Source organism: Plecotus auritus (genome assembly GCF_963455305.1).
Source record: "Plecotus auritus genome assembly, chromosome: 3".
In the NCBI taxonomy this organism is placed as follows: domain Eukaryota; kingdom Metazoa; phylum Chordata; class Mammalia; order Chiroptera; family Vespertilionidae; genus Plecotus; species Plecotus auritus.
This window is the reverse complement of record NC_137772.1, coordinates 189295422-189310935: the sequence shown is the minus strand read 5'-3', so window position 1 is coordinate 189310935 and position 15514 is coordinate 189295422. Positions and strand designations below refer to the sequence as shown.

At 38.3% G+C, this 15514-nt stretch overlaps 1 protein-coding gene across 4 annotated transcripts in view; it reads right to left on the bottom strand.

Moving 5' to 3' along the window:
* TMTC1 (transmembrane O-mannosyltransferase targeting cadherins 1) overlaps positions 1 to 15514 on the bottom strand; it is a 230134-nt gene that overhangs the window by 39478 nt on the left and 175142 nt on the right. For all 4 annotated transcript variants that reach the window (XM_080662852.1, XM_080662853.1, XM_080662850.1 and 1 more), the window contains exon 12: positions 8689 to 8832. In XM_080662852.1, the coding sequence (XP_080518978.1) occupies positions 8689 to 8832 (144 nt within the window). The remainder of the gene's footprint in view (positions 1 to 8688; positions 8833 to 15514) is intronic.

Below are 15514 nucleotides of genomic sequence, written 5' to 3'. Positions count from 1 at the left end.
ACTCGAGGGAGGGGAGCCTGGGAGGGAGGCTGGCAGAACTGGTGAGGGGTTACGAAGAAGGGAGGGAGCCTTCGAGTCAAGCTTCACCTCCCCACAGCGCTTCCCGGACAGACCCTGCGGGGCCACGGGCAGGTGTGGGGCTGAGGAAACACACAGACCAGGCCTTCCTCTTCTTGTCCTTCCGCTTCTCCTCCTGGACTCTCCAGCAGTTTTAGGTCTGAAAGCCTTTAAATAATCTCTAACAACTTATGTTCCACATTCAGTCTCTGTGTCAGGGCAGAGCTGATTTCCTACAGGATTTAAGATCGAAAGTTGAGGTGCCTGGTGCCCTAAAGTAAAATGATATGTGCAAGAAGAAATTTCAGTGATTACCCTAATTTCTCTCTCTTTTTAAAAAATATAGTTTTATTGATTTCAGAGCGAAAGGAAGAGGGAGAGATAGAAACATTAATGATAAGAGAGAATCATTGATTGGCTGCCTCCTGCACGCCCCCAACAGTGGATGGAGGCGCAACCAGGCATGTGCCCTTGACTGGGAATCAAACCTGGTCCTCCTGGTCCATAGGTCCATGCTAAACTACTGAGCCAGGCCAGCAGGGAACCCTCATTTCTCTTTTAATTGGTTTGTACATTCTTTAAGCTACATTTCTATCAAGAGTTGTTCCAAGTCATTCCCCAGCACAGGATAAGGGGACTAGTATGCAGATGCAGCCGGGAAAGATGATGAGGGTTAAGGAGGGGGACAAGTGCTTTTCCGGACAGAGGAGCCTGCTGAAAACTCCTGTTCCTCACAAAGCAGTCCAGCCTGTTCAGTTACGCTCTGTCAGAAATACGTATGCAAGGAAAGAAAATGATGACAGTCCAATTTCTTCAAGGGAATGTAAAAAAAACCGGGGGATCCTTAAAGCATGCTCTCCAGCCCAGTGCCTCCTGTGCAGGGCTGTCTCCTGGCCTCAGCAGGGTTTACTGCAGCCATCAGGGCCAAGAGGAATGAGAAGAGGGACCTTTCCTTGCAAACCACACTGTGGACTTAAAACAACTTACTCATGCCCAGTTCTTTAGTAATCACAGCGTGAATGAGCAGAGTTTTGGTAGGGGAGAGATACTTACAAAAATATTTTCACAATCAGCAATGTGTTTATATACAAATAACTCTCAAATCCTGAGGAAGTAGGTAAACATTCTCATCATTTCCCAGATAACTCCATTTTGTAAGACACTGAATATAAGATTATAAAAATGAGAATAAAACATGTATCAGATGAACTACAAGAGTTCTCGCTTTAAAACCTTTGTAATGTGTTTCTCAAATGTAGTTTGCAAATGTGTATTTCTTGTACACTGGCAAGTTCTCAGGTTGGCCCAGCCTCTGGGTTCACACAATGTGGAAGAGGCGAAGAAAAGGAGGAAGGTGGCAGGATTGTGGAAAGTCCTGGATGCCATGGCATTTGGACTGCATGTGTGTCTGTAATGCATAATCAATGCATTTCTCAGATGCCCTAAATTTAAAGGGAGGGTGGAAGAACAGTAGATATTGGAAACAGAAGAGAAAGATAATGTGTTGTTATACAGCAATGAACTAAGGAGCTGCAAAAGCAGTGGAAGGCCGTCAATGGTGTCATATTCTTCACTTCAGAGAAATCAAGGGGAATGAGAGCCGAGAGAACCTTGGAAATTCATAGCTGATGTTCAAGACCCCAGCTCCGCTGGAATGCCGAATGAACAGGTGGGAGGGAGGAGGAGCACCATGTGCTAAGCATTCCTCTTGTCAATTTGATCAGAGAAAGGAAGGGGTTAGGAGAACAACTGGCGAGAGTAGCTAAACCCAGAGAGAGTCCCTAGGGTCCTACGTTTGGAATGGGAAGAATCTGAAGACTCAAGAGAGAACTCCTGATAATGGATGGGAGGACAGGAAAGAAACAGAATCAATAACACATGTGGGTTTACACTAACGACTACCGAGGACTACAATGAAAAACACTGACAACACCAAATGTTAGGGTGTGAAGCAAAGGGATGGCTCACCACTGCTGGACTGAAATGTGGTACAATTACTTTAAAGAACTGTTTGGCAGTGTCTTCAAACATTAAAGATACAATTATCCACAATTCTACTCCTAGACATTTACCACAAAAAATGAACATAAAAGACTGGGATCTGAATATTCACAACATGGATATTCATAATAACTCAAACCTGTAAACAAACCAAGTATCCATGCATGAAAAATTACAAAGTACTTCATGTATATACAATGGGATACTACTGAGCATTAAAAAATGTAACATGTAAAAACCTGGATAAGCCTCAAAAACTTATGCTAAGAAAACTATCCAAACAGCAAAAAAGTATATAGTAAATGATGACCTGTAAATGAAGTTCTAAAACAGGCTAAACTAGTTTATGGTGAAAAAAATCAAAATAATGATTGCCTCACGGGAAGGGAACATTACTCAACAGAAGCACGAGGGATGTTTCTGGGGTGATGGTAATATTCTATGTGTTTATTTTGGGGGTGATTACAAGAGCACGTAAAACTGTCAAAACTCATTACACTGAACACTTAAGATTTGTGCAATTTTTTGCTTGTTAATTATGCCTCAATTTTACAAAAACATCTAAACATAAAATATGAAAGAGGCAGCACAATTCATCCTCCCATGAAAGAACAAAAGAAGAAGTGAGTTTTGAGGTACGCAGAAGGAAAGCTGCAAAAATTCACCCTAAATGACTTGAATATTGTTAGTAAAAGTAAGGGATGATGTTATCTTCTGTGTATGGGTAAGGACACTGAGGAGGAGAACAAAGAATACATGTATCAGGAAGACAGAAAATATTTGGAAGATATTATAAGATCATAAAGGATGAATCTCTAACAACTCTAACCCCCCACCTCATCCTGTTGTTTTCCACAATGCTATCTTCAGAGTTTTGTAAGAGTCCCATTCAAGTCAGATTTGTGTTTTAGAGTAGAGGAGGGTCTAGGGCAGGGGTAAAAATTGCTTCTTGGACGACAGGGGGTACAGAGAAAAATCATCTTAGATATTATAGTGATTTATTGTCTCCCAGTGCTCAACCCCACCTACAAATCTTATTCTTGAGTTTTACATTGGGGTGGAGGGTAATTAGAAAAAAAATGCTTAAAAAGGATGGGTGATAATGGAAAAAGTTGAGAAACACTGATTTAGGGAAAACAAAATGCAGGCAATGGGGGTACCTTAAGTCAGGGGTCTGGTCAGGCAAGTAAATGACAGTTAAGATATGAAGGAGTCTAAGTTGATGTCACATACATTACTGAAATAGATCAGATAAATTAGAGATGGGATTATAAATTATGAACATAAGAATCAAGAGAACAGAGATTCTAATAATGGTTTGTTGTTTCAATGCAGGGCCAGCAGCAATGGGGAGAATAAACTTGTCATGGAAGGCATGTCAACATTAAAGTCTTAAAAGAAGACAACTGAGCACAGAGCAAAGCTAGGAAGCAGCAGACCATAATCATGACCCGGTCAACAGGCCAGTAGGAGTGACAGAGAGGAGGATGGGAAGGGTAAGAGGTTAAGGTCAAGGAGGAACATTTCAGAATTCAGATATGAAAAGGCAGAGCAGAACTGAAGGGCCCTGGAATGAAGGCAGCAGAGAAACCAGGAGGTTAATGTAATACTTGAATTTGCTAAAAAGGGCAGCATAGGTTGGGAGCAAGAGAAAGTCATTGCTCTGGTGCTCAAGTCCCTGAGAATGATGGGAGAATGTACCAAAAACGGTGAGGTGGCAGTGATGAGGATGGAGATGGTGCGCACGAGATGCTGGACTGAGCTTCTAAAGAGCTGGGGAAGGAGACCTGGAGAGAGACGGGTATGAGTTGGATAAAGATGAAGGGGAGAAACTGTAACAGGGTTGGGACTATAGGTAAGTAAAGCTGGAGGTAACCTGGATACACATAGGTCACCCTGGGTTGAGGAGTAAGATTTCACTCCAGGGGAGAAGCAGTACTTGACATCCTAATGTAGTGGAAAGAACCTCAAAACATTTTTCTTTACACAGTGGGCTGGCATTTTGGATTCTCTGGGGCCTCAATTAAAGAGTAGTGAAGGGAAATACTACTATCTTGAGTGTATGAATGGCCTTTTTGTGAAATAAAAGGTGGAGTGGTTAGTATCAAATCCATAAGAAAATGCATTATTAACATTTAAATTTATTTCAAAGATAATGGTTACTTGCCCTTCTTTTTGTGTTATTTTATTCTTTAGATATTCAATTTTCTAAAGGATTGGATTGAAGAAAATCAAATGTATGCTGTTATCAAATTCATCTCCTACATAGTTCAATTATTGGACATTCTATTTCTTATCTTCTGAGTTTTAATTATAAGATTTATTGTAACACCCATGTAATTCCTACAGCCAATCATATGAATGGAGGGTACTCTAGGCAATAATATGATTTTTGGAAGGGAGGTATGATATGATTTTTTTGAGAAGTTCTTTTCATATTGTGTTTCAAACAGCACAACTATTTAATTCAAGCCCGGAATTTAAATATTCTATTATACTCTTTAGAGCTACCAGGGACTTTTACTCTTTCATCCATAAAAAGGTTATGCTAATCTTGTCTATTTTCTTTTACATGTTCAGTTCCAAGCAAGGCCAAGAATAATTAATATAAATTAAGAATGCTGGCATGGAAAGCTGCTCCTTATCAATTTGTCACACTGTAAATGTGCTGCACAGACTCATAATAAATTAACTTCAAAGTCCAGTAAAATGGTCTTGAAAGAGGCCAAATGTATTTGGTTAACACCCAGTACACTCAGTGGAGTCTACTGCTAGGAACAGGTCGAAAGCTCCATCATATAATTCCAAGAATGCAAATGAAATTTGTCCTAGTGCCCTAAGATTTCTGAGATGCTGTAAAAGAATCACATCTTATTTAGGACTTCTGGCCTGGAAAAGACTCAGGTTTCTCTCAAAGTCAAGGTCATTAATTAAGATATGGCTGTCCAATATAGTAGCCACTAACTACATCTGGCTGTTGATTCCTTGAAATATGAGTAACCTGAGATGTCCTGTAAAATATACACTGGATTTCAAAGATTAATTATATAAAGGAAAGTATACTCTCTCAATATTTTTAAATGTTCAATTTAAAAATTAATTTTTAAGATTATGTGTTGAAATGATAATAGTTTAGATACATTGGTGTTTGATAAAATATATTATTAAGATTAATTTCGCCTTGTTAGGTTTTGAAATATTGCCACTTGAAAATTTTAAGTTACAGATTCTGACTCATTTACGTTTGGCAGTGCTGCTGTAGGCTGTATCTCAATTTTGAGGTGAACCACAAGGGGGCAGTCGAGTGTGGTGATGAGGGGCAAGGATACTGGGTCAGACAGATCTAGGTTCATTTTCCATGTCTTCTATTCCCAGGTCTTTCCCCACTAAACTGTTCATATCTAAAGAGATAACTTGGGTTCTCAGAATGACCATTAAGACCATCTATATTACAAAAAAGGTACAATTTTAAAAGTTACCTGCATAATGAGAAATAAATAAATAGTAAAATGAGTCAATCAAACCCAATTTATAATTTTCTTATCCTCTTTTTGCCTTTGATCATGGCTACTTAGCAGAAAAATACTAAGGAATGCAAGAGTAAAACTTGGAGTTACCTAAATGTGGATTAACTCTGTTGTTTGCTGAGCCACCTCTCTCTGCTATGGAGGGATATAGTGTAAACAGCCTTTACTGTTTGTTTAAAAAAAAAAAAAACAGGAATGACCTTCCTCTCAAGAGGCAATTGTATACCATTAAATAGCTAAATACTAAGTAACTTTTGAATAGAAGAGCTATCTGAGCAGCATGAGTAATGGAAAATGAACAGGACAAAGTCCAAGGGCAGGAATTCAATCCTGGGTCTTTTGCCACAGCCTAGGCCAAGATCAGAAGAGATCACCAAACCTTGGTTTTCTCATCTGTAAAATGGGGATGAGGATAATAATACCTCTCACAATAGGTTGTTTGCAAGATTAAATTAAATAATGGATATAAAAACACACCTGTAAACTGGAAAGTATTATATAAATGTTAGCTATTATGGTGATTTTATTCTACTGGAAACTAAGAATAATATACACATATATAGCCACCTTGCTCTCTGGTATAATGTGAAAGAGCAGAAGGTAAACAAGGGTGACTTTGTACAGACAGTTAACCCCTTAGGACAGTGGTTCTCAACCTTTCTAATGCCGCGATCCTTAAATACAGTTCCTCATGTTGTGGTGACCCCCAACCATAAAATTATTTTCGTTGCTACTTCATAACTGTAATTTTGCTGTTAATGAATCATAATGTAAATATCTTTGTTTTCCGATGGTCTTAGGCTCTGCGCCTAAGATTCATTAACAGTAGCAAAATTACAGTTATGAAGTAGCAACGAAAATAATTTTATGGTTGGGGGTCACCACAACATGAGGAACTGTATTTAAGGATCGCGGCATTAGAAAGGTTGAGAACCACTGCCTTAGGACCTTCCTTCCCTCTTCTTCCACATCTACTTTAATCACTGAGAGGGCCCCATAAAAAAGCACTTAGAAAACTACAGTCCTATACAAATGTAAAACATGGTTGTTTGTTTGGATAATCATCAAGAGTTGATTTTACTGAAAGAGAAACAATCCTATGTTAGGTATCCCTCTCACTGTGAAAAGCAGTCATTACCATGCTCCGAAAAATATGTCCTTGTACTTTTAACTCACATATACTAATTCAAAATAATAGTCAGTGGCACTCTTATGGGAATTGAAAATAGAAGGTTAGAGTGTATATCTCTTGTTCAGGTCTTGACAGGATGAAATTTAAAAGAATCTCTGCCTTCTTTTTCAAGTACAGGCACATTCAGCACAATATGATAATCATAACCACAGGATATCACTCCTAACAGGGACCATCATTTCATAGACAGGCTTTTAAAGCTGTCTTTTTGGGAAAAACACTCATCTATGTGATTTTTGAACTCAATATTATATAATCCATGTAACCCAAAAGACACTGACAGGCTTGTACCCAGACTGAAGTTATTTGGGCCCTAAGTAAAGATATATACAGATGTAACAATGACATTAAAAATGAGTCCTTAGAACTTCACATAAATAAAAAAAAAGAGCTCATAAAAATAGTAAAGTAAAACACACTATCAACCTGTAACTTGTTATCTACTATAATTAGAACTCATTTCTCCCAAAACATTTGATTTGTTCTTGTTTTTAAAGGGAGGTTGTTAGTACTAATATCTATGTGTATATATAACATTCAAGGAGTAAACAGGAAAGTGAAGAAGGGGCATCATAAAAGTTACTGAGACGATGAAAACAATCCTGTTAGGGAGAGGATAAAGGAAGAAAACACACCATTAGCCTCTCCAGAAGTTTAGAGGCATGGAAGCCAATTAAGAAAGGGTATAGATGGTCAGCATCCTAACAAGTACAGATAAACACAGCACTACAGTCTGATTCCAACCATTTTTGCCTTTTACTTTCCATTTCAACCTTTTTTTTTTTTAAGTTTAGAAGTTAAATTCCAGAGCCACCACCATTTTCCACGATCGTTGCCAGTACCATCGCCAACATGCTTAGCCTTCCTATTAATAACAATACATGAGGCAAAAGTACCCCTTGGTGTGTTAGTCTCTGGTGATACTAAATGCACTATTAACCTTTCACAGGGCAGTGAGGGAAAAGCCAACACCAGTGATTATGCCTGGGAGGCCTTCCTAGGAGCAAGTGTTACTCTAATCATTACTAATTCCAGGTATCCCTCACCGTGTTTCTTACCTGGAGTACAAAGTGGGCACGAGTTGTAGTTACGCCATTTAGTTACACCTTCAGGACAGATTGCTTTCCCTAGACCAGCACTTGGCCAAAAATATATTCATTAAATACGTGGGAAACGCCTGACCAAAAAAAGAGTGACTTGGAAAATGCTGTATTCCATATTCCCTGTTTGAGGATTCACAGGGCGTTTAGCCTATTAGCAATTTTTGCAATAAAGGAACTATCTTTTTTTTTTTTTTAAGAACATTTATTCTCTCTCTCTTTTTTGGTTAATCCTCACCTGAGGATATTTTTTCCATTGAGTCTTAGAGAGAGTGGAAGGTAGGGGGAGAGAGAGAAACATCGATGTGAGAGAAACACATCTACTGGTTGCCTCCCGCTTGCACCCTGCCACCCAGGGCCAGGAATTGAGCCTGCAACCGAGGTATGTGACCTTGACCAGAATTTAACCAGGACCCTTCAGTCCTTGGGCTGACACTCTATCCATTGAGCCAAACCAGTTAGGGCAAAAAGGAACTATCTTTTTTTTTTTTTTTTTAAAGGAACTATATTTAACTTTACTCAGTATTTCCTAAATTCATTTACCATGTAATCCCTTCCTAATCTCACCTCTCTACAGACAATTTATGAGCAGCTCCCAGAACTAATACTTCCAGAAAGACACTTTGGAAAATACTCTTTTTGACTGATAAGGGATAGAATTAATTCAGATGAGTATTACATCTTTCCAAAGCTTCAAATCTCTAATTATTTCACTCTTGGAAGAGAAGACAACAGCATAACCAAGTGTTGAGAAGAAAAGGATTTCGGGAAATCACAAGGCCACCTGGTCCAAGGTACACATTCTACTTACTTGAGGAGATTCCCAAGATTGAACAGAGCCCGGTTGTGCTGTGGATTTAGCTGGAGAGCCTTCTGATAGTACATCTTTGCCTCTGCTGTGTTCCTTGTTAGTGTTCCAAGGTTGTTCAGGGCACTTGCATGGCGTGGATACAGCCTGAAACATTTAAAATATTAAGCCATGAGTGTTCAAAAACTTCTAAGTTGGACAGTTTGCTTGCTCTACTTTCCGCCTCCCCCATGTATGCCACAACCAAAAAGAAACACTGAATTCTTCCTTTATTTCAATGGTATGTCTATGCCAAATCTTTTTTAATGCAATTTTGTTGAGATATAATTGACATAAAGCACTGCATAAGTTTAAGGTATACAGTGTAAGAATTTGACTAATATATATTGTGAAATGACTGCCACAATAAGTTTAGCTGACATCCATCATCTATATATATAAAAGGCTAATATGCAAAGTGTCCCCTCTGGAATTCAACTGGGAAACCGCGAGTTCAATTGCTCGCTATTATGTGCGCTGACCATCAGGGGGCGGCACGGAGCAAAGGAAGGCCCGAGCCAGCAGCTGGCAGCCGGGGAAGGGAGGCCCTGGCCGGCAGCCGGAAGGCCCCAATCAGCCCTGATTGCCAGCCAGGCCTAGGGACCCTACCTGTACATGAATTTCGTGCACCAGGCCTCTAGCCTCATATAAATACACACACACACAAAATGTTTTTATCCTTATGAAGAGAACTCTTAGGATGTACTCACTTAACTTTCATATGCACCAAACAGCAGTGTTATTAGCTATAGTCATCATGTTGTATATTATATCCCTGGATCTCATTTATCTTATAACTGGAAGCTTGTACCTTTTCACCACCTTCATCCAATTCCCCAGCTCTGGTAATCAACCATGGATTTTGTTTCCTATGGTTTTGTTTCGTTTTATTTTAGTTTTTAAATTTATTTTAGATTTCACATATAGGTGAGATCATACAGTACAGTAACACCCTCATTTAACATTGTCAATCAGTTCTGTGACTTTATAATGAAATCTATTTTACCACAGGACAATTGCTATAAACAAGAGTTAAGCTCCCAAGGTATTCATTAGCATTATCACTAAACCTCATTGAATGAAATTATGTTATGCCCGATCTGCTATATTTATCTTTCTCTGACTTACTTCACTTAGCATCGTGCTATGTTGTCACAAGTGGCAAGATTTCCTCCCCTTTTTATGGCTGAATAATATTCCACTGTGTATCAATACACACCACAACTTCCTTACACCCTTCTGTTTTCACGTCTTGGTTTTGGTAAATAATGCTGCTATGAATATGAGGTTGCAGATGACTCTTGGATATTGTGTTCTCATTTCCTTCAGTTATATTCCAACAACTGGAATTGCTGGATCATGTGGTAGTTCTAATTTTAATTTTTTGAGGAACCTCCATTCTATTCTACATAATGGCTGCACTAATTTACATTTCATTTTCTCTACATTCTTACCAACACTTGTTATTTCTTTATTGCTGTTTTTTAATATTAGCCATTCTAGGCTTCCGGTCAAGGTGGTGGCATAGGTACATGTGTTACTCGCATCCTCCCACAACCACATAAAAATTATAACAAATCTTCAGTGATGAAATGCAAGGACCTTCAATCTCTTTTCAGCAAAGTTATTTAGAATCAAAGGACATATAAAGAGCTTCCTAGACAAGAAAAAGCTAAAGGAGTTCATCACCAAACCAGTATTACAAGAAATATTAAAGAATTTTCATTAAAAAAGATAAAAAATATGAATAAAATGGCAGTATACATACATATCTATCAACAATTGAATCTAAAATACAAAATAAATGAACAAATAGGGCAGAAACAGACTCATAGATACAGAGAATATTGTCACAGTTGCCAGATAGGGACTTGGGGGAATGGGTAAAAAAGGTGAAGGGATTAAGAAGTATAAAGTTGTAGTTACAGAATAGTCATAGGGATATAAAGTACAGCATAGGAAATAGTCAATAATATTGTAATGACATGTATGGTCTCAGATGGGTATGAGATTTATCAGGATAATCAGTAAGTTATCTAATGTATCTGGATTGTACACCTGAAACTAATGTAGTATTATATATCAACTTTAATTGAAAAATAAAAAATGATTTAAAAATACTAGCCATCCTAACTAATGGGAGGTTATACCTCATTATAGTTTTGATTTTCCTTGATGATCAATAATGTTGAGCATCTTTTCATGTACCTGTTGTCCAGCTGTTTGTCTTCTTTGGAAATGTTTATTCGGAGTCTCTGCCCAATTGGGCTTTTTGTTTGTTCTTGAGTTGTATGAGAGCTTTATAGTTTTTGGATAGTAAATCCTTATCAGATACATGATTTGTAAATATTTTCTTCCATTCTGAAGGTTGCCTTTTCATTTTATCGATGGTGTCCTTTGCTGTGCAGAAGCTTTTTAGTTTTGTGTAGTCCCACTTGTTTATTTTTACTAGCATTGCGTTTGCTTTTGCTGTCAAATCCAAAAAAAATCACCGCCAAGAATGATGTCAAGGAGCTTATGTTTTCTTCTAGGAGTTTCATGGTTTCTGGTCTTATATTCAAGTTTTCAATTCATGTTGTTAATTTTGTGTATGTTGTAAAATAATGGACCGGTTTCATTCTTTTGCATGTGCTGTCCAATTTTCCCAATACCATTCATTGAAAAGACTGTCCTTTCCACATTGTGTATTCCTTGTTCCTTTGTAGCAAATTAATTGACCATAGATGTGTGGGTTTATTCTCTTTAATTGATCAGTATATCTTATTATAAAACAAAAACTATCATACTGTTTTGATTACTGTAACTTTCTAACATTGTTTGAAATGAGGGAGCATGATTTTCCCAGCTTTGTTTTTCTTTCTTATGCCAAATCTTAATGGTCAACTCTTCTCGCGGATGTGAGCATATAAATAAGGCAGGGAAGCAAATATTTGACATTTAGTGGTATTAGTAAATAACTCCCAAACAATGCAACAATAAATAGTATGTGAATCTGTCGGAATTAAATAAATTTTAGTCCTTTGGAGACTAAAATTACTTTCAACTTCCTTTAATAGAAAATCCTCTTTGCCTCAGGTGCTGAGTTTCTCTCCTGGTGGGACTACTGCCCAGCTGCCTGTACAGTGCCCACTATTTCCACAAGATGCTGGGAGCTCCTGGGTGAGAAATCTTCATAAACACCTTTGGACTGGAGCATTAATTAGACCATCACTTTTGAGAAAAGGATATACATAATGTCTCCCTATAAAAATAAACTTTATCCCCAAATAACCATCCATCTTGACTCTCTTTTTCCATTTTATCTGATCTCCCCCTCTTTCTGTAATGTGCTCCCACCTGGCCTGATATGGATCTCAGAATAAAAATCCTGACAAACACTAAAAAAATGAACTAATGCACAATAATGTGAAAATAACATTTCTCATGTTCAAAGCAAATGTAAAGGATCGGGTATGCATCAATAAACCAAATTTGTGCTGATTAAAGAAGAAAGGGAATCAATTTATTTCCTTAACATAAAACTATAAAGAGGGCAAATGAGCACAGCTACATGACTTAGCCGTTTCTGCTACATTTAGTGGACATATTTAACAGTCTAAGAGGTTCCATCTCTGTCACCCAGAGTACTTTGAATAAGCCTGTGGAGCTGGCTTTTAATATAAGAAAGCCAAGGTCATGCCCAAGTAATAAAAATAGGATCTGTCATTGTAAAGTCTCTTGACAATCAAATGCCATACGTGCCCCTCCCACCCTGTTCTGTCCATTCTAAGATTAGTTGCTATTAAAAAGCCAGAAAGACAAGTTGCATCACTTTTCTTTTCAAATCTTTGCTTTGAAGGGGTTGCTATTAAAAGGCCAAAAAGACAAGTTGCTCCACTTCCCGCCCCGCTCCCCCTCAAATCGTTGCTTAACCAGAGTTTATTTGCCTATGTCATCCTCCCTTCCCTACTCCCTCACTGACCAGCTATGAGCTCCCTCAGAACTAGTATTGTTAAGAAGACATTCTGGGTAATGCTCCTCTTGGTTGACAAGGAATAGAATAAATTCAAATGAATATAACACCCTTTTAAAGCTTAAAAGCCCTAATTATTCACAATGACGTTGAAGGCTATAGGGAAAGGTGTAATATAAGAGGAAGTTGGGGAAAAGTAAACATCTCAGGCCAGACAAGGGCTGTAGTTTGCTTCTCTTTGGTGACTTCTTAATTAGCAAAGACAACTCCAGGGTCCCTGCTACAGTCCCCTAACACCCAATCTCCCAGTTCCGGAGGCATGGTGAGTGTCTGGTGCTCTCTCTGTGATGCCCCTACAGGGTACCAGAGCTATGATGAGAGGCAAAAATAAAATGCTCTTGTATCCCCCCTTCACTCCATGCCCAGAAATCTCCTGGGAAACTTGTGTCTAGCAGTTATTTTGGAAGTGGTTATGGAGAGCACATTATAGCCAGGATTCAAATTCTTCCAAAGAAACTTTTTTTTTTTTTTTTTTTTTTTTATGTCGAGCAAACTGTGATTGCCAGATGATTTAAGAGTTGTCCAGTGAACATGGTGAGAGTAATTCTCATTGTTTCCCAGATGACAAAGTGATAATAAAAAGCATTCTGGGATCCCAGCAGGCGTGGCTCAGTGGTTGAGGTTGGGAGGTCACAGTTCAATTCCAGGTCAGGGCACAACCCGAGTTGCAGGCTTGATCCCCAGTAGGGGGTGTGCAGAAGGCAGCTGATCAATGATTCTCTCTCTCTCTCTCTCTCTCTCTCTCTCTCTCTCTCTCTCTCTCTCTCTCTCTTTCTCTCCCCCCCCCCTTCTTCCCCTCCCTTTCCCTTCCTTTCTGAAATCAATAAAAAGAATATATTTTTAAAAAAGCATCCCAGGATATCTGCCTTCTCAGGAGAGGTAATTTCATAAAACTTGATGTTTCCCTTTTAGGCTCTGGAGCTATCAAAAGAAATGCCTGAGGTGAAAGCACAAACTATGGAAAAGGACGGTCCACATTCAGTAAGAGCTTCCACAATGGGCTCACTTCTGTGTCAGAGTTCTGGTCTGCACAGCTGGCCTCCAGCTGGTCCTCAGCCCTTCTTCCCTGATGTTTTATTTACTCAGGACCTCACTGTCATTTAAATGAATGGCATGCACTTTCAAAGGTCACCAACTACAAAAATGTTTTTTTCTCTCTCTCCCTCTTTTTTTTTTTTTTTGTCAAATCAGAAGCCAAATATAAGTCCGCACTGAACTCTCAAAATGAGAACTAAGTAGTAAGAAGGAAAATAAAAACCTTTAGTATGCTTTGTGCTCCAAGGCTGCAAAACCATGAGGCTTAGGAAAAGAGGCTCCATGTTAATTACCAGAGTCTCCACCCTTCCAAGAAAAGGACTGCTGGCACTTCTGGTGATTTACTGAAGCTATTACCATGCACAGCCCTCCACCTGGAAAATGAATAGCTGTTGTTCATTCCTGGTAATAGTAAGGATCTTCTAGCAATACCTCGTCTCAGTGGTTATCTGATTGGGTTCACCTCATCGCAAAAAAGTACTGCATTATTTATGAAACAAAGCTGAATTCATTAAAAGGATTCTTCAACAGCCAGGTCAGGAAAAAATATCACTTTTTATTTTGATTTTTATATAGATGTAGACATTTTCTTAAAACAGAGAGTCTTTTCTTGTGTACTGAAGACCTATGCAAGAACATGACTTACTTTGTGTGTTTACTTTTTAAATAAATTTGTATTTGAATTAACTTGGGTCTAATACGTCAATCCTGAGTTCTCCAGGGGGGAGTTTTCTATCGAAAAGATGAATAATTTAAGAGATGTTTACGTAGCTACATCAATTGTCAGAATAAATTAAGCCCATCTTGACTTTGACTTCTGCAGGAATGTTTTACATAAGTTCTGTTAGTGATCATTCCCTTCTCCATCTAAAAACAACCACAACAAAAGTACCACTGAACTGCAGCACAGTGGTCATTGTCAGGCCTACTTAAAATTTTTTTATGATTTTTAGAGAGAAAGGAAGGCAAAGGAAGAAAGAGAAATATCTATGTGAGAGAGAAACATCGATTGACTGTCTCCTGCACACCCCTACCAGGGATCAAGCTGACACCAGGGCATGTGCCCTGACCAGAATTGAGCCAGCAACGTTCTGGTGCATAGGATGATGCCCAACCAACTGAGCCACACCAGCCAGGGCAGGCCTACTTTTTAAAGACCAGTGTAACTGGACTTTCTTCCTCATAACTTTATTCACCATATGCATTGTTTATGGGGGCTCTCTCACTATTTCTTTACTATTTTTATTTCAATCAGTTAAAATCTTTAAAACTTATTGTACAGAAAAGGTCTTCTATTGTCAAATGGTTATGTGGTATCAGAAAGTTTATTTTTCCTCTTTAAAAAAGAACTCTAGGTACAGAGATACAGTTCCATGAACTAAAGATTATTTTTCAATTATTAATTTACATTTGTAATAAACATATCCATTTGAGCATTTAAAGGGTTCTTGATTTTTATCGATTGGCAGGATTAATAAAGTAGATAGTTAAGGACATTAGCATTCCCCTCCATTCCCAGTCCTCTTATCTGGGAAGGATGAACATCAATAGCATGTTAATAGGAACAGTAGCCTAAGTGGAAAACAGAAGAAAATGGGTCCCCAAAGACCTAGTATGTATTCATAGTACGTTTTTACATTTTAGAGGACTTTTTCTTTTTTATACATTATCTCATATAACCTCCTTCATTCTTTAAGTAAAATTACTGCATTATTTTACAGTTAAGGAAAGGGATGCTGGGAG